Source organism: Chanos chanos, chromosome 6, assembly GCF_902362185.1.
Source record: "Chanos chanos chromosome 6, fChaCha1.1, whole genome shotgun sequence".
Lineage (NCBI taxonomy): Eukaryota > Metazoa > Chordata > Actinopteri > Gonorynchiformes > Chanidae > Chanos > Chanos chanos.
Genome location: NC_044500.1, coordinates 12,907,058 through 12,926,871, shown reverse-complemented (window position 1 = coordinate 12,926,871; position 19,814 = coordinate 12,907,058). Strand labels below are relative to the sequence as shown.

At 42.4% G+C, this 19,814-nt stretch overlaps 2 protein-coding genes across 4 annotated transcripts in view; one reads left to right on the top strand and one right to left on the bottom strand.

Moving 5' to 3' along the window:
• Positions 1-2,178: 2,178 nt before the first annotated feature.
• Positions 2,179-10,273, bottom strand: nmd3 (NMD3 ribosome export adaptor). 2 transcript variants are annotated; one of them, XM_030776585.1, is made up of 16 exons: positions 10,213-10,273; positions 8,781-8,833; positions 8,338-8,472; positions 8,027-8,123; positions 7,826-7,906; positions 7,603-7,731; positions 7,205-7,295; positions 6,642-6,720; positions 6,297-6,393; positions 5,561-5,678; positions 4,777-4,922; positions 3,892-4,004; positions 3,618-3,690; positions 3,212-3,318; positions 2,821-2,891; positions 2,179-2,696 (listed from the first exon to the last, which is right to left on the bottom strand). In XM_030776585.1, exons 2-16 carry the CDS (start codon positions 8,822-8,824, stop codon positions 2,563-2,565), a joined length of 1,515 nt encoding a protein of 504 aa, XP_030632445.1. In that variant the 5' UTR covers positions 8,825-8,833; positions 10,213-10,273; the 3' UTR covers positions 2,179-2,562. The 2 variants fall into 2 exon arrangements, with proteins under 2 accessions (XP_030632445.1, XP_030632444.1); XM_030776584.1 differs by lacking the exon at positions 10,213-10,273 and adding an exon at positions 9,281-9,464.
• An 837-nt stretch (positions 10,274-11,110) lies between these two features.
• ppm1lb (protein phosphatase, Mg2+/Mn2+ dependent, 1Lb) overlaps positions 11,111-19,814 on the top strand; it is a 40,396-nt gene continuing 31,692 nt past the window's right edge. The window contains exon 1 of one of the 2 annotated variants that reach the window (XM_030777222.1): positions 11,111-11,829. In XM_030777222.1, the coding sequence (XP_030633082.1) occupies positions 11,500-11,829 (330 nt within the window). In that variant the 5' untranslated portion in view covers positions 11,111-11,499. Of the gene's footprint in view, positions 11,899-19,814 lie in introns of both variants that reach the window. The other variant, XM_030777221.1, reaches the window with a different exon arrangement.

The following is a 19,814-nucleotide window of genomic DNA, read 5'->3' as shown; positions in this document are numbered from 1 at the left end:
AAGAGGTGGAGACTGTAAAATGAATGACACAGAAAGCTCAGGCAGATAAAAGGTATTATAAATATTACATTAAGTATGACTAACTAACGCTACAGTAACAATAAATGGGCCTGGAAGCTACGGGTTTGGTTCATTGTCACGTCACATTCTTCAGGGTAATCTCCACTGCCTTATTGTCTAATTCCCACATGTTGACACAAGGCATACCGTGTAAGGACTATGTTTAATAACTAAAATATTGGGAAAGCAACAAGGAAGGTCCGTGTAAGGACAAAGGAGAGTCAAACATTATGTGGTCAAGGGATAAGGGCTATGAATGAACTGTTGAACAGGTGTCTATTCATCTGTGATGCCATGACACAGCCCAGTATCATCAATGGTAAACCCTACCTACACTTTAAAATGACTGTAAAAGACTGGCAAAGAAAGACAGATAGAGGTTACTGTAGAGATAACAGAGAGAGAGAGAGAGAGAGAGAGAGAGAGAGAGGAGACAGGCTCCATTGCAAGAGGTCCAGACACAATGTCCACCCTACCCCTTGTTCATTGAAAAAAGGAGGCAGGTCTGTTTCTTTGAATTCCATCACACCCTTGGTAAACCCCAGGGCACTATAATTGCCTCATTCAAACCAAAGAAAGACAGGAGTAAAAAAAAAAGAAAGAGTAAACTTCGTAGAAATGGCACCAGAACTGAACCTGTACACACATCATTAACTACACGATTTTTTTTTCCCCTTCTCAAAGGGGACACAAATCAAAGTTCAAATCTAAAGGCCAACTATGATTCATTCATTACGCTCTACTGTATATTTTAGAATCTGCTTCAGATAATAAATTGCTGCTTCCATTTGAAGACTAAAGTGATAGGTCGACAGTTATTAAACTGTAAAGTCCGAAGGAGGGACGGTGACGTTATGATAATATCATCCATTATGTGCACTGAGGGTATTTTAGATCCTGAGACCAAAAAGGACAGTTCTGTTACAAATGAAGCGCCTGACAGACAAATCTCTTCTGTGTTCTTGAACTTGCCTGACCTTGTCCCAAGAGCGGGTGAAGAGGTCAGCGTTCAAAATAAAAGCCCTTCCCGTCCGTCCGTCCGCTCTTTAAAAAAAAAAAAAAAAAAAAAACACAGAGAAAAACGGGAAAAAGCGAGGAAAGAAAAAGGCAGAAAAAGGAACGAGAGCGAAAAAAAAAAGGAGGGGGCGAGACCCAAAGAGGAAGAAAAGCAAAGAAAACATCTCCCTCCTCGGCCATTGTCTCCACCGGTTTCAAAGGGACCCTATGGTCACTTTCCCAAGTGGATCTTGTTTCCCCTAACGAAGAGATCAGATTGCCAAAACATGATCCAGACATTGTCTTCTCCTTAAAGGGGAAGAATCGGAGAGTGGCACACCAGCGCACCCCCCTCCCTCTCTCCTCCTGTCCCCAGCTAACAAATTACCTTTTGTAGGGCGACACCTCTGTCCTTATGCCCTGCTCTCCTGCGGGGGCCACTGAACACACACACACACACCCCCCTCCCCGCCAGACTTATACAGTGACCTATAATGGCATCATCTCCAGTCAGGCCTGGATCAAAGACAGAAACCCATGGGAGAAGATATAAGGGCAGAGGATGGAGGATAACAGAGGCCTGCAACTGTAGAAGACATTAAGTTTAAATTAATTAATTGCTGAAGCTTAGCAAACTCATTTCAGTTTGAAATTGGTTAATTTCTCGAGCCACTGGTTCTACAGAAGAGCGTACAATGAATATGTGTGTGTGTGTGTGTGTGTGTGCGCTAGGCACTGCCTCTGTCAACCTCTGGCTAAGGGTCTGACTAATACAGAGCCAGAAGATGACAATAGAGAACAAAGCATATAAAGACAAAAATATTTGCCTATCATATTCCATCAGACAGATTTTGATTGGCTCCCAGGTCAAAAAAAGAAAACAGACAAAAAAACAAAAAAAAACAAAACCCCCCATACACCTGCTCCAAGAAAATCCTGTCTGTTTTTCTCATTGACAGGAACAACCCTCTACTGCCCTCTGCTGACTATATTGTGGTAAAAAGGCAAAACAATGTCCTCAAAGATTGCACTGACACAGGTGAGTGTCTCTTAGAAATATCTATCTAAACCGACAGATTCTTTGTACAAAGAGTAGAAGTAAAACAGTTTACTCTTGACAAATTGGTTCATATGATATAGTTTATTTGTATTAGACCTTTTGCAATGCCACACAGTCCCACTTACACACTTCAATCACTCTATTTGTAGCCTGATCTGGTCATAAGGGCATACAGGTGAAACAGGAGAAAATGTTAAATAGAGTTTCAACTCTCTCTTAACAACAGCTCATTAACTGTCTTTTTTCCTCCCACAATGTGACAGGGAGAAGTGTACTGTCTTCAGTATTCTACACACGGGGAGCTGATGTCTAAAACTCACCGAGCGGGTGAGTCATATTGCAGTAAACAGTGAGTCCGCCGAGACAGCGTTTGGAGAGCAGTCACAAAAACAAACGGGGATCATTTCTCTCTGATGGCGTCTTTGCCGTGGGCAGGTCTGACCGATCTAATCCGTCATCATGTCGGCCCCCTCTCCCCCCGTGGCGTCGTTCAGGCTCAGGTCCTCCAGCATCTCCACCAGGGAGATCCGCGGGGCGCCCTCGTCGTCCGTGTCGCTCTCCACGGGGATTTTAGAGGCGTCTGCACGGACAGGGAGGGATATTCGTGTGACTACGCACAGTGTGTTTGTTATGAGGTGTAATGTAGAATTTGAAGGGTGTGTTAACGCGAGGGAGAGTCAGACATTAATGGCTGGTTTAGTCACCTCTGAAGATGTTCACATTCTTCCTCAGTGCTTCATCTTCCTCCAGGTCCTCTAGGAAGTCCTGATATTGTCTGAGACAAACAAGGAGAGACTGCCTCTTTAACATTCAGTGTCCGCTAACTGTTTCATCATTCATCGTTTTGTCTGTTTCGAGTCCTTGACACAGCGGTTCTTTATTAACACCTTTCTTTAACCCTCCTGTTCCTTCATCTCTCTTACCAACACTGGTTTCATTTAGATTTATATTCCGTCGCCACGGTCATTCCTCTGCCGTACGGATTGCCTATGCTGGTTTCCAAAGATAATACATAATACAAAGAATTTCCCTAAATATACTCTATACACTTGCACGAAAAATTCCCTCCAAATTTATTCATTCATTCTCCTTTACCTTTCATCGTCTGTGTCCATGCCCTCTCTCTCTCTTTCCAGTTCCTTCAGTTTCCAGTACCTGGACTTCACTCTCTTAGCCCGGTCATAGCTCTTCTTTATCAGAACCTGAACACACCAAATGCTGCCTTAGCTCCCCAGGGGGAAAAAAAGCGTTTTTCATCTCAAGATTACTGTTGGACTTTATAAATCCGTGTCATTCTTGGATATGTAATTTTTAAACAATATATGAACAATATTTTGAAAATCATCTCAGCCTTCGTTAATCGTACACTCTCACATCAGTACGTAAAAAAAAATCTGGATATGGAACAAGATAAAGTGATAGGTTAATGTGGATAGTGTCCACTAGAGGGCAGTATAGTCCTGAACTATTATATATCAGCCATGAAGGGGATTGTTTTTACCACATCAGGAACGTGGTGAGGGTTCATCTTGTTGAGGAACTCATCATTAATGTTGGCATTGGCGAAATCAAAGCTTTAAAGCGAAACGAGAAAACATATTTACTCCTTAAAATACTGTAGCAAGAACATCTTCACTTCATATAATTTCACTCTACCTGTGTCAAAAGAAATATATACACGTATATTTTCAGCACAAACACAGAGAGAGATGTGCAGTTAGTTCTCGTGGGAGGAAGGATACACCTGTTTCTCTCCACCAGTGTTAGTCACTTACCCCAACACCAGGTCACCTATGTTGAGCAGGTGACCCAGGTAAGTGCGGCAGTGATACTGTTGGCTGGTGTCCATTTCTGATGTCTTCTGGACCCACACTTCTGCCAGGGTATGCTGTAACACACACACACACACACACAAGGAAAAGTATATATCACATTTAGTTACATCATACACACAGTGACCTTAAGAGGCCAAATCTATAAGCAAAAAGACACAAATAAGCTCAATACATTTAAAGGCAGATTGTTCTCTTTACACATGGGTGATAACTCTGGCAGGTAGCCTGAGACTGAGGCTAATTTCCAGTATAACGTAAGAGGGTTTGATTTCCAGACAGCTAAGAGGCCTTTCTGCTTTTCCAAAAAAAAAAAAAAAAAAAAAGGCTGCAGCCCACAATCGATTTTCCTTGCAAAAAACCCCCACTAAAGTTCACTATGATTCAGTTTATTCACAAACATTTTAGCCGCTCAGACTTCAGCAAAAACACAAAAAAAACCCGAAAAGCCACATCAGAACTGTTGATTCATGGAATTTCTCAGTTCCCTTTGTAAGCTTTTCTCTCTCAAAACAGCCTTGATAAGGCACGACAGCCGGCGGACTAAAAACCACCGCGCTAAAGACCTCCAAGTATTGTGTACACTGAGACTGAAGCATCAAAAAGGGCAATTACACGAAGCTAATGCAGCATAAACTTAATAAAGTCAATATTTGGACCGTCTGCTCAGCAGTTCCACTTTTTTTTATTTTTATTTACCCTCTTACAGTAAATAAATCTGTTTAAGAAAAGGGTTCTAACAAAGGAAAAAGGCAGAGAGGATAAGAAAGAGGCCCAGATTAAAAGAACACACGAATCTTACAGGCTCTCTTGCACATTTCATCTCACCCTGTTAGATCTGAGACCAGCTCCAGCTCCAAGCTTCTGATCCCTGATGATGTCCATATCCATGACGATGAACTCCTCCAGTTGCCGGGGGCTACAGAGGCTGTTGAAGGGGTGACGCCAGTACGTGCTTCCATCCACCTCGGCGACTGGAACGAGAGATACAAACGCCGGCGGGGAACAAGAGTGATTAAAAAAAAAAAAAAAAAAACACAGATAAACAGACCGTTTAGATCAGCGCTGATTACTCTTGGAATACAACGCGGAGACAGGTCGATACTGATCCACGAACTGCTTCCACAAAACACAAGGCCTGTAGCGCATTCCTCTGTCAGTTTTAACCTTCTTTCATAAACCGTACCATTGTCCTCCTAGTTACCTCTTTTGATTGCACCACGTGGTTACTACGGGGTAGCGTGTGCAGAGAAACATGTGTTTGTCATATGGAGAGGCTGGAGTAGTTCTTGGTTGGGTTTACTTTGGTCCAGATGAAGAAGGACGGGGAGCGGGGCGGGGGGGGTTGCATTCCAGAAAACATTGTCTACAATAACAAAGATTTTTGAGCTTCTTCCCAAACTCGTCATAATCACCAACTGACCTTTCGGCGAAGGTCGCACGCCATAAAAGGACAAGCCATACGGACGGCGAGACTGTTTAATTCACTGAAACGTACATTCTTCCCGTGACAAATGACCCGAAACAAACTCAATTTGCGAAGCAATTTGAAAAGTCGGCGCTGCGTTTTGAACGGGGCGGTTGAGTTCAAACAAGGAGGCGCGGTACTCACTCTGCAGGGTGTTTGGGTCGATGAGGTGGATGGTGCTCGTGACCCGGATGCAGACACAAATCTGCCCCATGTTCCCCAGACTCTGAGCCAGCCTTGGGGACAGACATACCACGCTGTCCTGAGACACGAGACAAAAACAGAGACAGACGGGGTCAAACAGGGAACGCACATAGCAGCCGTAGCTAAAGCTTATCCGAAAACCCCATTCCCTCAGGACGTAGAGAAAAACGGCGATTCAGACGAAAAAAAAAAAAAAAAAAAAGGAAAATAAATAACATGGAAAGGATGAGAGCAATTACAGCATCTTCCCTAAAACAACGTCCAAACGGACTTTTGGACAACGACCTACTCATGCTTATTCTCTCCGTTTTAAGAAAGGAAACACTAATAAACCATAGCTCTAATGTAAACACCTGCACTCCTTGATTAATCTATCTGGATATTAGCTATGTCTGCGGGCTAATTTAGGGAGTACATTCCAGTCAAGAGATACATGGCGGGGAGAGAAAAAAAAAAAAATCACCTCAAAACATCTGGTTTTATGGGATTTCCAACAGTTTCTTAGCAGTCGTGTCGTTCCCTACAGCAATATGAAGTCAGAGCTTCTTTTCTTTTCTTTTCTCCTAAGTGTTATTGCCATGTCTCGTTTTATAACCGATTATCTTTGTGGTCTTACGGTTTGTGAATTTGCGTTTTGGAAACGCGAGTATTGAGAAACACATTCCAGAGCTCGCACCTTGCAGACGGGTACGATCTCCACCGAGAAGGTGCTTTTGTAGTTGTAGGAGTTGGAGTGGACGTCGTGAGAGATCAGCCGCTGGGAGGCTTTGGACCTGTGGGAGAGGGGAAAGGGGAGGAATTTCACATGAAGCGAGAGAAGACGTCTAAAATCAGAGCGTCTCTCACCGACTCCACCAGCTGTTCGGTTACGCCTTCACGGAGAGGTCAAAAGGTCAAATGCGTTCTCAGTTAATTCTATCTGCTCCCTGAAGGAAAGGAAGAATGTTTCTTTCCGTGTCAGTGTATCTACAGTATTTCGTGGATGTATCTGTTGGGCTGTAATGATCTCTTAACGTCTTACCTGCAAGGAACTGTGCACTGAAGGAAATCGACCATTTTCTGAGCATGCTGCTTAGAGCCGTAATAGAAATCAATGCCCTCTATAAAAAAAAAAAAAATCATAAAAATAATAAAAAAAATAAGAAAAGAATCAATGAGAGTGAGGTAAAGTGAAAGCAAATGTAATATAAAAGTCAACTGTAAATCAGTCAAACGTACAGCAACACGAGGACACGGAATCCTCCGGTAACAAAAACCAGATGGAGATGACATGAAAATTGCCACCACATGTCAAAGTATTTTTTAAGAGTTCACAATTTATAATTCAAATATGATGAGCTAGGCTTCTTCTACACACTCTCTTCAGAAACTGCTGAGCTTTACAGTAAAATAGTCTTTTTTTTTTTTTTTTTATAGCTCAGTTTCGGCTCGAGACGAGAGAGAGAGAGAGAGAGAGAAAGAAAGAGAGAGAGAGAGAGTGGCACGTTGAAAGGAATGTAAAGGCTGAGAAGATCCTGCTGTTCATTACGAGGGATCATAAAGTAAGTCCAGTAAAAACAGACAAGGCGGGTGGAAGGGACGCACCGTGGATCTCCTTAATCCTCAGTGTGTTCTGATGGAGCTTGTGCTTCAGGATCAACTGCTCCAAGTAGAAAAACGTTTTCTTGTGAACAGTCTGTCGAATAGGAAGACGAAGAAAAAAAAAAAAACCCCAAACAAACAAGAAAAAGATGTAAGTTGATTTTCTATGAAAGGTTTACAGTCCTAAAAAAAAAAATAATTATATACGACTTTCAGTTGAACTGTCTTGAAAGCACCGCCTGGGGTCATAGTAAATTTGAAGGTCAAAAATATGGCAGGTGTTCTACATTGCTACACCACTAAAGCACTTAGCTAATCTGCCTCTGCAATTTTTGGACTTCTTGGCTCCACGCAACAATTTCAAGCCGTTCAAATATTTCAGTAACTGTTTAAGCGTTTACCTTCTGCCTGACTTGCACGACTGCCTTCCAGAAATCTTTAGCTTCCACCCGGTGACAGTCGTCACACATCTGTGGCTGAACGACAAATTCCACGACAAATACTTGTTGGAGGATGGCTCCGTTCAACACCTGTGGGAAAGACAGATCGAAAAGGGATCACATCCGACAGCTCGTGATCAGGTTTACAGCTTGCTTGTCCTGACATCACCTTTCTGTCACTCACCTCTTTCTGAATGGTCAGTTTCATTTTTATTCTTTTGGAATGAGGCTCTGTCCACAAGAATCCAGCGTCTATCAGCCTCACCTGAGAAAAACCAAACGCAAGTCATGAAAAGTGACAAGAGCAGAACTTTACGAGTTCTATGACAGATTCTCGAGAGAAACGGGGCTGGATTTTTTTTTTTTTGAGGACAAAAGCAAGTACCTTGCTCATTGATCCTTTCAGTTTCTTGAGACAGAGGGCAAGTAGTTCCCTGGACTCCAATGCACACTGAACCCAGGTGCCTGGAGGCTGCAAGTATCTGTAGAGAAAGGAGTTGGAGCAGTCAACTACAACGTGAATCATGGCACAGCAGAGTGTCTCCATACATTTGATAATCATTCTGTCCACTCAAAATACTAACTGGTTATTTCAAACACTGTGGTTTCAAGTCATAGCTATCACTAGTGTGACACTGTAAATGTGAATGTGCGTCACTTCTAGCCTAAGAAAGTCAAACAGGGGTGCACAGGTACCGTTCACACTGTTTGCAGAAGTGAACGGAGACTTGCTTGGGAATCCCCTCTGAGATATCCACCTGGGTTCTCAGACAGGACACACACATGTTGGCTGGATTCGGAGGAATGGGGATACCACAGGTACAGCACAAACTAGAGAAGAGGACAGAGACGGAGAAGCACATTGAAACCTGATGAGCTGACAACAAAGTGAAATGTTATTCCCAAGGTACTGAAAGTCTAAATGTTTGTTTCCAATTACCAGCCTTGGGATCCTTTTAACTATCATGTTTGGGAACACTCAGACTGAGAAACTCTGGTCTACAAAAGATGGTATAAGTACAGAAATCAAATACGTTCTCTGAAGTGAGAGGGAGGTGGTTTCACAGGGCATTCATTTTGTTGCAGTACCTACGAGTGGTTAAAACTTCAAACAGTTTGTTCAGCTGAATGACACTTACATGTTTCCCTGGCTGCTTGTTGCTGGAGTTTGAATGTACTCCATCTTTCACAGCTGAAACCGAGATCAGACAAAGAATATCAATAGCAACTCCGGATCACATTAAAGAGATCGCGATTATTCTTATGTGGTTATATCCCAAAGACCATTGACAGCAAAAGAAATTGGGTCATATAGTCCAGAGTAAAAACAACCACATGACAGAGAGAGTTATAAGGAACAAAGTACGAAAGCCTAACAACTGAGAACTACAGCTGACAGCGACAGAAAAGCCGTCTAAAACAAGCTTGACGTACACAGCACAAAAGATACATAAAGTACAATGTTTATACCTCTACGGGCGGATGCTAAACGTTTTGTATGAGCAGTAATACCGATATTGCCAGGTAACTCAGGCACAACTGCGAATACGTCGTGAAGTAATTCAGCTGGCGGCACTATAAAAGTGCAGAAATACCGTGAAACTGACGAAAAGCGAGCGTGGACACAACATTTCGTTACCTGTTCGAGATCGACAACAATTCTGCGAAATATTAATCCAGCAACGCGATCACAGTAGACACGTTTTCAGCCAGCATGCCCGGAGAGGAATGATGACGTATTTTCCAAGCCTGTAATAGGAAAGGACCTTAGAGTGTTGCAGTAGCTGTCTAACGAGCGCCTGAATTTCCTTGCCGAACGCCTTTGCAAGATAAAGGAGAGCAGTAAAACGTAAATCAGCTTAATTACTGTGTTATGTAGTACTGTGTCTTGCCGCGGTCTTTGGTTTAAATTTTATTTTCATAAAAGGAGTAAAAGAAAAAGCGGTCCTCGTGAACGAAGTGCTGCACTGACTGACCATTCAGAATGACTTAAAATCTATTACAAAGTTCACTGTGAGGTCACTGTTAATAAACTTCTTTCCTTTTAGCCTTTCATTGCATACCAACTGTAGTCTTACATTTCGTATTTATAAAATATTTTTCTTATTTATGTCCAAGATTACAACACAATAAAAGATTGATTGGTTTTTCGTCTCTCCACAACCTTTTGTAGTTACCTTAGAACAACTCCGTGGAGGTTTATCGCATTTCATGCAATAATGCAACTATAGCTGAGTTTCGACATCCTTATCTGGACACAGACGCGAGTATATAATGCTAGCTTTTGGGGAAGTCTTTCAAGACAAAATCTTTAAGCCAATAAAGTCATCACTCCAGTCTGAAAGAACACAAAGATGGTATGCCTAATGCATGTATTTATTTCCCCCTATAAACACGTTCAGCCATGGAAACCCTACCACACTGCGGATTCTCATCAGACGCTTTCACTAGTTACATCCCTCGTTCATACCAAACTCAAACATATCTGACAGCCAGTCTACGTATTAGTTACATTAAAATACATTTGCTGTTCAGTTAAGGTGGCACCATTTATTGTAGGAATAGTTTAACCTGAGATGATTTGTTAGTGACACAAAATAAATCCTCGACGATGGATGTCTACTGTTGGTAAAATTCAGTTCTTCATCGCTTGTGACATTCCTCCTAACAATGCACTTCGATCCCGAGTTTATTTCTAACTTTGGCAAAGCAGCAAATAGAAACAATATGCAACGTTAACTTGTTTATCAAAATAAAAGCATTTCACAACCTAAAACTGCATTCCAGGCTATTAAATCACAGTTTTTTATAATGAGCCTACGTCTAAACTGCTGGTCAAAGAATGTTTTATCAAGCACATTAAAATAGTTAAAATGTTTAAAAAACACTCTCAATCTGATTTAACCAATTAATCAATTTATCTCATCCACCTGTGCATATGACTTTAACTGAAGTGAGATGTAAACACTTATACAAAACAAAACTGAGAACAGTACAGATTTTATCCTGCAGAATATGTGCTTAACAAATCCTGGCGCGGGGGCCTAATATTGAACTTAATTAGCTCTAAATGACTAAATCTTTACAATATGGACAGCGTACTGTATAAGCAATATAAATTTTACAGGGTAGTATACTCAGTCGTTTTGAAAGTTAAGGCCCATTCTAAACCTTTTCTTACCACATCTGCCACTATTCACTCTATCTGAGGAAGGACAAACAATTGTTTCTGCACACAATGACATGTTTTTAAAGGCGACCAAGGTACAGGCTACTTAGTTAAGAGCTTAACTTTTTGTTTTTGTGCGTTGCAGCTCTTGCGCGTGGCGACTATTATTGTGGAAAAATATACATTTGCGGCCATTTTGAAAAAAGACATCTAATAGTTTCTGTGTTCACACGACTAAGCAACGGTTCGCCTGCAAGTCGTTTGGAAATGCACCGGGTGCGCTGAAGTGAGCAGGTTGATTCGACGCGTCTAAGTTGCTCTCAGGTGGGATGGTAACGGTAGGAAGGTGTATCCCTCACATCCTTCTCACCGTCTTTCCTCCACCTATGACATTTATTTCATGGTATCGGAATATGGAAAATAGAGAACACCTCATTGGGAAGCGCAGTGAATGAATCACAACAGCTTCGCTTTCCGCAGTGTTCAAAGCTCCGAAGGCGACAAGCCCGAGGAGCGACAATAGATGTGCGCTGCTACTTTGTCGGTGCGGTGCTGAATGAAAGGTTTCTGTTAAAGTCGCGGTATTTCGTCTTTTAAGCGTTGATTTAAAAGTTATTCGCCACATAGACTTGCAAAGATGGACTGAGTCGTGCGAATAGACAGTAACCTGGAGAAATTTGTGTGTATAAATGATAGGAGATACGATGACACTGTTGTCTCTATTGGGTAGGATCATGCGCTATTTTCTGCTTAGACCAGAGACCTTGTTTCTCTTATGCATAAGTTTGGCTTTGTGGAGTTACTTCTTCCACACGGACGAGGTGAAAACGATTGTCAAATCAAGTCGGGATGCCGTGAAGATGGTCAAAGGCAAAGTGGCGGAGATTATGCAGAATGATAAATTCGGGGGGCTTGATGTGCTGGACGCGGAGTTCTCCAAGACCTGGGAATTCAAGAGTAACAATGTAGCGGTGTATTCCATCCAAGGACGGCGAGACCACATGGAAGACCGTTTTGAAGTCCTTACCGATCTTGTGAACAAGAGCCATCCATCCATATTTGGGATTTTCGATGGGCACGGTGGAGAGGTAAATGTGTTTACGTTCTGACTGACCGTCACTTCTTTATTATCTAATTTAGACTAAATCAAAAATGTAAAATAATAGTAATACATAATAATAATAATATAAGAGTAACGTTTGCGTGCTAGGCCAGAGACATATAGTAGGCTATAAATCCGCCAAAAAGGTATTCATGAATTTGAACTCTCTACTGTAGTTTAAGCTCCGGGTCCAGACAAAGCGGGGATCCTGATGAAAAGATTACTACTCGCACAAACATGTTCTAAGACATAAGAGACAGGCTTAAAATTGTCTGAAAGGATTAAGTCCAGGTGGCCATGAAAAACTTACACACGTGGTATCATTTTTGTACTAAAAGCCGACTGACGTGGTCTTGACTTTGAGATTGATGTTTGCCTTCCAGGGGCTAGTGACATTTTTTCTCCACTATCAGGCGAAACTTGCACTTATGTCTAATTTAACTGTAACGTTTCTCTGTACGGCATCGTTTTGCAGTTTCTTTTTTCGTTGCACGCGTTCCCTAGCAGCATCTTTAGGTCTTCGTTGAGCCGCGTGCCACACCTGGTGCTGACGTTAGGCTACTCTCCGAAAATGGGTATGTTGCGTTCTTTACGAGAGAAGCACAGAATAAACATTTTCCCGGACTAATATGAGCAGCCAGATTCTGAAAATGTCTCTTTTCATTCCTCTAGTGTCTGATAGATCACTGTGTATGTGTGTTGTTGAGGTCCTGATCCCCAAATTCATCTCAACGGTGGCCTTGTTCAAGCTTTGCAGCTGTCGGGTCAGGTGACATCTGAGCGGACAGATAAACTTTCTAAGGAGACTCGCAGTGTCTTAGCTCTTTATGTACTAGACATTTTATTTTTCACGACAAAGATTCCTTTAAAATCTGCAGGTGATAACTGTCGAGAGGGAAATTTTGATTAAAACAGGATATTTGTTTAATTTCCCCTGCACAAGTATCACAAAACAGTGCCGAATTTAGCCGACTTTTAACGATTAGAATAATAGGTAAAAATATCAGACCCAATTGTTGTGGTAGGGATGTGTATATTAATGAGAATGTTTGACATGATAGTTTGTCCTAATAAAGCTTTGCCCGTGTTCTGTGTGTCCTAAAACCGGCCGTCACACTGCAGTCCAGTGGTGATATTTCAATAAAACTCACTCCAAACATAGACAGTGGAAAATGGCCCTCTTTCCGTCTCTGTTACATAAACGAAGTTTAGTTAACAGAGATTTTTGTTAAGATGCAGAAGATTGACTTTGACCAAATCTGGAAACCTGACAGGGCTTTTTTTTTTTTGCTAGATATTAGCTTGGCTCAGAGGTTTCTCTCTGGGAATGCTCTTATTTGAGAAATTTCTAATTCAGAGTGAAAAGCTCTTCCAAGGCCGCCAGGGCCTAGCGGATGGGCTCGGCCGGCACTCTTAAGTTGCCCAAAAGAGTCCCCCTCCCCCCCAGCCCCCCCCCCCAACACTGCCACAGGCAAAAGGATTGGGTCTTGTTTTTCTTTCAAGCTTGTTTGCAGTATGCAAAAACCCTTGCCAAACACCAGCCTTTCGAATGGCTTTGCTTGGCACTTATTTATGCATTTTCCACTTAGGGATGGTGAATCAGAGATGTGATGCGGCATGGCCTTGGGCTAAGGAAAAAAATAAGCCTGGTGGGGGGGTGGGTGGTTGAGGGTGTGAAATCTGCCCCTTTTCAAAAATATTAAAGGTTGGAGACAGGGCTGACTTTCCTCTTCAACGTTCTGGTCCCAGGTCAGTGTAATGTCATAACAACCATTATGACTGCTTTATCAGATTGGCATTCAATGCTGTTGTTGCCCTTACTCTGGCAGGCAAACATATTTAGATGTGTATGGTGTAGTTAGGGTCAAGAGCACTTGAGTGGTTTGTTTGTGGTGGCTCAAGCTAGATTTTTTTTTCCTCCTTTTGAAGAAAAGAAGGAAATAATGTTAGACTTCTGGCATCATTGGGAGAGGCCTCTATTTTGCAGACTTGTTTGACTCGGTTGGTGATTGAAGAGGTTCCATAGAAAACTGGGCTGTAGCAGTCACTCCTGCCTTCCACAGACCCACCTTTTGGACTGATTATTTGGCGACCATGATATGTGGCAACCCCATTTTGTCCCTCATTTGCATATAAATAATGTCATTTGTTTTGCGCCGTGGTGATGTTGATTATGGTGACACCAAATTGGCGTGACATCAAATTGCAATTAGTCCATTTTTTTTCCCCACACCTTGGGAGAGATTCTTTTCATCAGAGGCCATGTGCTGACATCCTACTGCAAAGAAGATGGATGATAACTATGCTTATATAATATAATATATATACATACATATACATATATACATAATATATATACATACATATATATATATATATAATCATATAGATATGATTGTTATATTTGAACATGTGTGTTTGTAGCATAGCGAGCATTACTAAGGCCAACTGGTACAGTAAACCAGACGCTGACAGTCTGTTGTTGGATTTGCAATTATTTATGTTTTGGTTTTTTGGAAAACGTATCTGGTTTGTTTCCCTTGTTTCCTTTTGAGAGGAAGGGATTTCCTGTACCAGACTTTCTTTTTTTTTTCTTTATCCAGCGGGACTCTTTGTTTTCTTTAAGGGAAACCACACTGCTTTGGTCCAGACTCAGCTGAATTGGGTTGAGCATGACAAGGGTTACTTATCTCACTGACTGTCTGCAGTGAGGAGTGTTGATGTTAAATGGCCCCCGTATTAGCTTCTGAAATTCACGTAAGACCTGAAGCTGTTGATCTGTACCTCCACCAAAGTGACTTTTCTGTTCAACTGGCTCAACCAGTCAAAGACCTGTCTGTCAGAATGAGCTTTCCTGAGTGCTGAGGTGAAAGAAAACAACGGGAAGAACTCTTGGTATTTTCTTCCTGTTTTACGAGCCGACTCTCATTAGACGTGATTAATCTATCTTTGAGTAAACGGTTTTTTTGGTAGTTAATACAGCACACTGCGTGTGACTGCGTGTGGCTGTGTGTGTGTGTGTGTGCGTGTACTCTTGTGTTGTTTATTTGACTTTGTCTGGAGCTCCCACTGTGCCATGCCTGAGTGAGATAGGATAGATCTGGGGAGGGAATCGATTAGTTCCACTGGCTTGGCTCCTGAGGAAAAGGGGACAAGGTTAGGCTGACCTGCGGTCTAATGGAGCGTACGTCTGCACTCCAAGTCCAGCTCTGCCCTATGTGTTTGCCCTTTCTCACTCACACGTGGCAACCACTACAAATGTTCCCCTTACGAACACAAAGGCCACTTTAAAAGTCATTTGACATGAACTTAAAGCAGGTCCAAAAGACTTTTTTCCTCCTCTAGCTGATGACTGTAGAATTTGGCATTGGCTTTAAAAACTACAATGTCCTTGTCATCTGACATCACTGATCACAAGAGATTGTTTTTTGTGTAAGGACAAAGTGAGGTAAAGCTTTGGCATCCTTGCTCCAGCAGGAGGCCATATGCATTTTTAGTCGATCGGCTGTTAAGAATTAAGACTAAACTAAAAATAAGCGAATTTATTTTTTTTTTTTGTTCTTTCTTAAACAGAGTGAAAGATTTGTTTTCCCCAGAATGCTGAGGGCAAGCATTTTTTAAAGTGGGATAACGGAATGGCCTAGAATGGAATTCTTGGGAAGAGGGTCCTATTTACAAGGAAAATATCATATAATTATGTCTGCATTGGCATTCCATGAACGGAGACACATAATGACACACTTAAATCCCCCCAATGTAAGCTTTTAGCTTTTCTTTTTTTTTTCTTGAATGACTGAAGAGGAAAGGATAAAGTCGCAACATTCTTTTCCTCAGCGCGCTCTCTCTCTCTTCCTCTCTTTCCTTTCTTTGTGTCTTTCTTTCATTCTCTCCCACACTCGGAGGAATTTTCAAAACGCAGGAGAAAACACACAGTTCTTTTTTTTTTATAACATAAAATTCCTTCTTTCATTCTCTTTCTTTCATTCTTGTTTTTTTTTCCCCATGCAAGTCCTCTGCTGCCTTCACCCACACGTATTGTACACAGAGGTGGCCTTTGTGAGGTGAGGGGATAGTGTTAGTGACATGGACAGTGCATTGGCCATTGTACAGAACCATACACAATAACTTGACACCCATAAAGACCTACTGATTATGTATTACTGTCATAGGTGAGAATAAATATATGCGTCTTATTTCATACGTAGCCGTATTACGCCACGTGTCTATGATGAAAGTAAATTACACACACACATGGAAGAAGTGTTTCTGGTGTTTGTTCACGTGCAACACATCGACATCAGCTGTCAGAGGAGACGCACTGATAAAGGCATTTTAAGTTGAGCATATGAAAGTCTGTCAGTTTGCTGTCTTTCTTTCACTTCAGATTCCCTCTGCTGTGTCATCTCAGCTCTCAGTTGTGTGTGTTATGACATTTACTCTGTAAAAGAGCATCTCAGTGAGGAGACATTAGTGCATATGTAAATCTGTGTTGAAAAGCACCTTGCTTTGCTCTGAGCTTGTGTCTGTTTGAAAGCAACGTGCTACAGGTTAGCCAGTTTGGGGTTGACTGTGAGCATTGACTTGGGATGATGGAACGGTTTACGTGACGATAACGACATAAAAGTTTCTTCAGGATGTTGCTACAGAACAGCTCCAGCTTTGTTTACCCAGATTCTCCAAACAACCAGATATTCATCACTTTTTTTCAGCCATTTCTCTCTCTCTCTCTGTCTCTCTCTCTCTCTCTCTCTCCTCTCTCTTTTCTCTCTCCAATTCCCCTCTTTTTTGCACTTGGGATATAATCCTACTCACCTGTTTATGGGGGACTTGCAGGCTGTCTGGCCAGTCTCCAAGATGGTGTGTGGGTGTGTGTGTGTGTGTGAGAATGAAAGAGAGCAGGGTGTGAGGCTCCAGATGTAGCTGCAGGTTGGTAACTTCTGAAAGGCAGGGGTGAGCTCGCTTTAAATATTCAACAGTCACGATTTATTAAGAACCCTATCACATAACAGATGAAAGAACCCTGCTGGATTTAATTGCAGGACCGACAGGAAGAGGATTATTTGATGTGTGTGAGTGTGTGTGTGTGTGTGTGTGGAGAGGAGAATGTGAGCACACTCAGTCTTTGAGAGATGATGTGCTTCTTTTTGAGAAGCTGAGTTCCCAAATGTGTACAATAGTTTCATTTTTATGCAGGGCTGTTGGATATTAGTCACCATTAGTAACCAATAGAAGAAAATGTGATGGTTGTGAACACATTCAAAGATGGGGATTTGATTTGAATAAAGCACATATCTAGCCGCGGACACGCTGTTAAAAACGGTGAAAGTCAGACTTTCTTTTACTCTACTCCAAATCTCAGGGAAAGTTTGTACGTCAAATACAAATCTTTGACATTTCCTCCGTCCCTCGATGCCAACTGGTATGGAAATGGCATGGAGACGATGTTCCGATGGAAGGGAAAAAGAAAGCCTCTGGTGTTTATTCATTTGTTATTCGTTGTCTTAAAGCTTGTTGACCTTCTGTGATTTTCTTCCACTTCCTGAGCTTTATGTCATGTTCCAGAGGATTGTTATGGAATGTTTGAGGAATGGAACTCTCTGGAAAGACGGAATTTTACAGACTATTGCTACTCTGTGTTCACTCGGTCTTGGCTCCCCCTGGGTTTCGAGCCTTTTGAGTGTTTGACTTCCGTAGTGGCACCGTTGCTTTTTCCTTCATTAGGTTCATAGCACTTGGCTGACTGGTTTCTCATTCATTTCTAGCCAAGGTCCGGCTCTCTGAGAGAAACCAAGCCATTTTCGTTAAAACGAGATCAGATGTCGACGGATACGGCATGCTTACAATTGTTATGTCCATCTGTCAATGTGTGTGTGTGGAGATGTTAAATGAATATTTAATGTGCAGTACACTTTCTCTTTGTCTGTTTCTCTCTCTCTCTCTCTCATCCATCTCACTATTATCCTCAGACTACGCTTGACTTATGTGAAGATGCCTCCAGAAGTCACATCCAGTCCCCCTTAAAGTCCCGATGTGTGTGTCGCTGTGTCAGTGTGTCTTACACAGAAATCAAAATTCAGTATAAATTAATCAGCAAACATAGAGAGTCTCAGCCATTTAATAATTCAACACAGTTTTTGCCAAACAGCTCTTTCGACTTCCTTCTGAAAACATCCAACTGTTTAAGCAAACCATCTCCAGATTAAAATGTTCTTTCCACGTTTCCTGTTTAGACTCCTAACTCCAGGCTGTTTGAAGTGTACAAGTTCATTCAAAGAGTATTTGATAAAATAATCTCACCCACTGTCCCCGTGAAAGCATCTGAATGTCAAACCTCTTACTCTCACTACGGAGAAGTATGTCCCAAACTTTACCTTGGACATTTCCAGTTCATTCGTTCTCCGCCTCCATTAATGGCCACAGAATCCCGATAGAGAAAAATGAGCTAATGCCGTCTAGATCTTTATCCTGATGCTGGTCAATGGGCCAAATCCTACACTCTGTCACTGATGAAGAGTGACGGAGAGAAGCAGTCTTGTGTTTTGTTTTGTTTTTTTTTTCTCCCCACCTCTAAAAAATGAAATGAGCTTTGAGGAACAGAAAACCGATTCCAGATCAGCGCAGCGGGGTTTGCTGTGTCTCTCTGAAACCAGAGGTGTTCTGTGGATGTTCTCTGAGACGCTGAGTGTCTGAGTCTTTTCTCTCCATGTCACCTGCTTCGCACTACGGATGGAAAATGGTTCAGTAAGCTCCAAGCATGTGAGGGAATTAGAGTGTGCTGTCATGGAAGCAAGAGGATCCCATAGACAAAACACCCCCTCAGAGCTCAGAGGGGATGGAGAGGGGATGGAAAGGGGCCGGATGGGGAGGGGGGGGGGGGGGGTTTGTATGATGGTGTGGGCTTACTGAGAGGTCTACAATACCCATGGCCTATGGTAAGGTCTCTCAGAAACACTTTCTGGGTTGCCCCCCTCCAGTCTGTATGCCTTGCTTTTGGTGAAAGGCTTTTGTGTGGAGAAAATGGATGTGTCTCCTCGGAGGCCTCAGTGACTCTAACAGAGCTACCCATCCCCCCCCCCCCCCCCCCCCAACCTTCTGCTCAATGGGGCCTCTGCTGAACTCAGCTGAGCCTCTTGGAGTGAGTGAGTGTATGTATGTGTGCACTGCACCACTCAGTTATTTGCTTGTGTGTGTTTGTGTGCGTAACAGGTGTATTCCCAAGGAATGTGTTTGTTCAGGCCTACGTTTTAGCTTCAAGTGTGCTACTCATTCTTTTCCATCTCCATTAGGTTGTATTTGCTCATGCAGGGGTTCTTAGACAAACAGTATCACAGTGAAATCAGTGAAAGAGAAGTGAAGTGGTGTGCTGAACTCATTGTGGGATTATCTGCAGTATTTAAACAGGTTTGCGGCAAAGTTATTCTTTCATGTGCACGAGACCGATCCGCTATTAGCCGCGGCCACACTGGATAAAGCTCTCATGTTAACGCGGAACAGCTGTGTGTGGAGACGGAGCTGCTAGGCTCTGGCCTCCACGTTCTCACAGTCTTTAAGAAGATCACGTTTGTTATGCGCTGGAATAAAGGGGGCCTAATCTACAGAGAATCAAATGACAATCATGTGACATTTTTAGCACGCGCTTTAACTGTACGCGATTTTATTTGCGTACGCAACCTGGAAACGAGCGCACGTACGTGTATTTTTTTTTTTCCCTCCATCTATCATAATTTTTCCTCTCCAGAAGCCTTTGCTTATATATTTATCAGTTTGCCTGTGTGTGTAATGTGAGATGTGGAATGCGTTGGGCCTTTGATAAGCACTTTGGCAGAGTGTGCAGCCACTGAGGGAAGCTGTTGACTGGGAAACGTCGGTCTGGTCCCAGCTGCTGTTTGTTTGCTCGCATGT

What these genes read in the sequence shown, in the direction of transcription:
- nmd3 (XM_030776585.1), bottom strand. Translation starts at nt 8,824, where the DNA reads ATGGAGTACATTCAAACTCCAGCAACAAGCAGCCAGGGAAACAT. An exon ending in CGACCCAAACACCCTGCAGA is followed by an intron (nt 4,923 to 5,560) that starts GTGAGTACCGCG and finishes CTCTCGTTCCAG; the next exon opens with TCGCCGAGGTGGATGGAAGC. An exon ending in GAATGTGAACATCTTCAGAG is followed by an intron (nt 2,697 to 2,820) that starts GTGACTAAACCA and finishes CTGTCCGTGCAG; the next exon opens with ACGCCTCTAAAATCCCCGTG.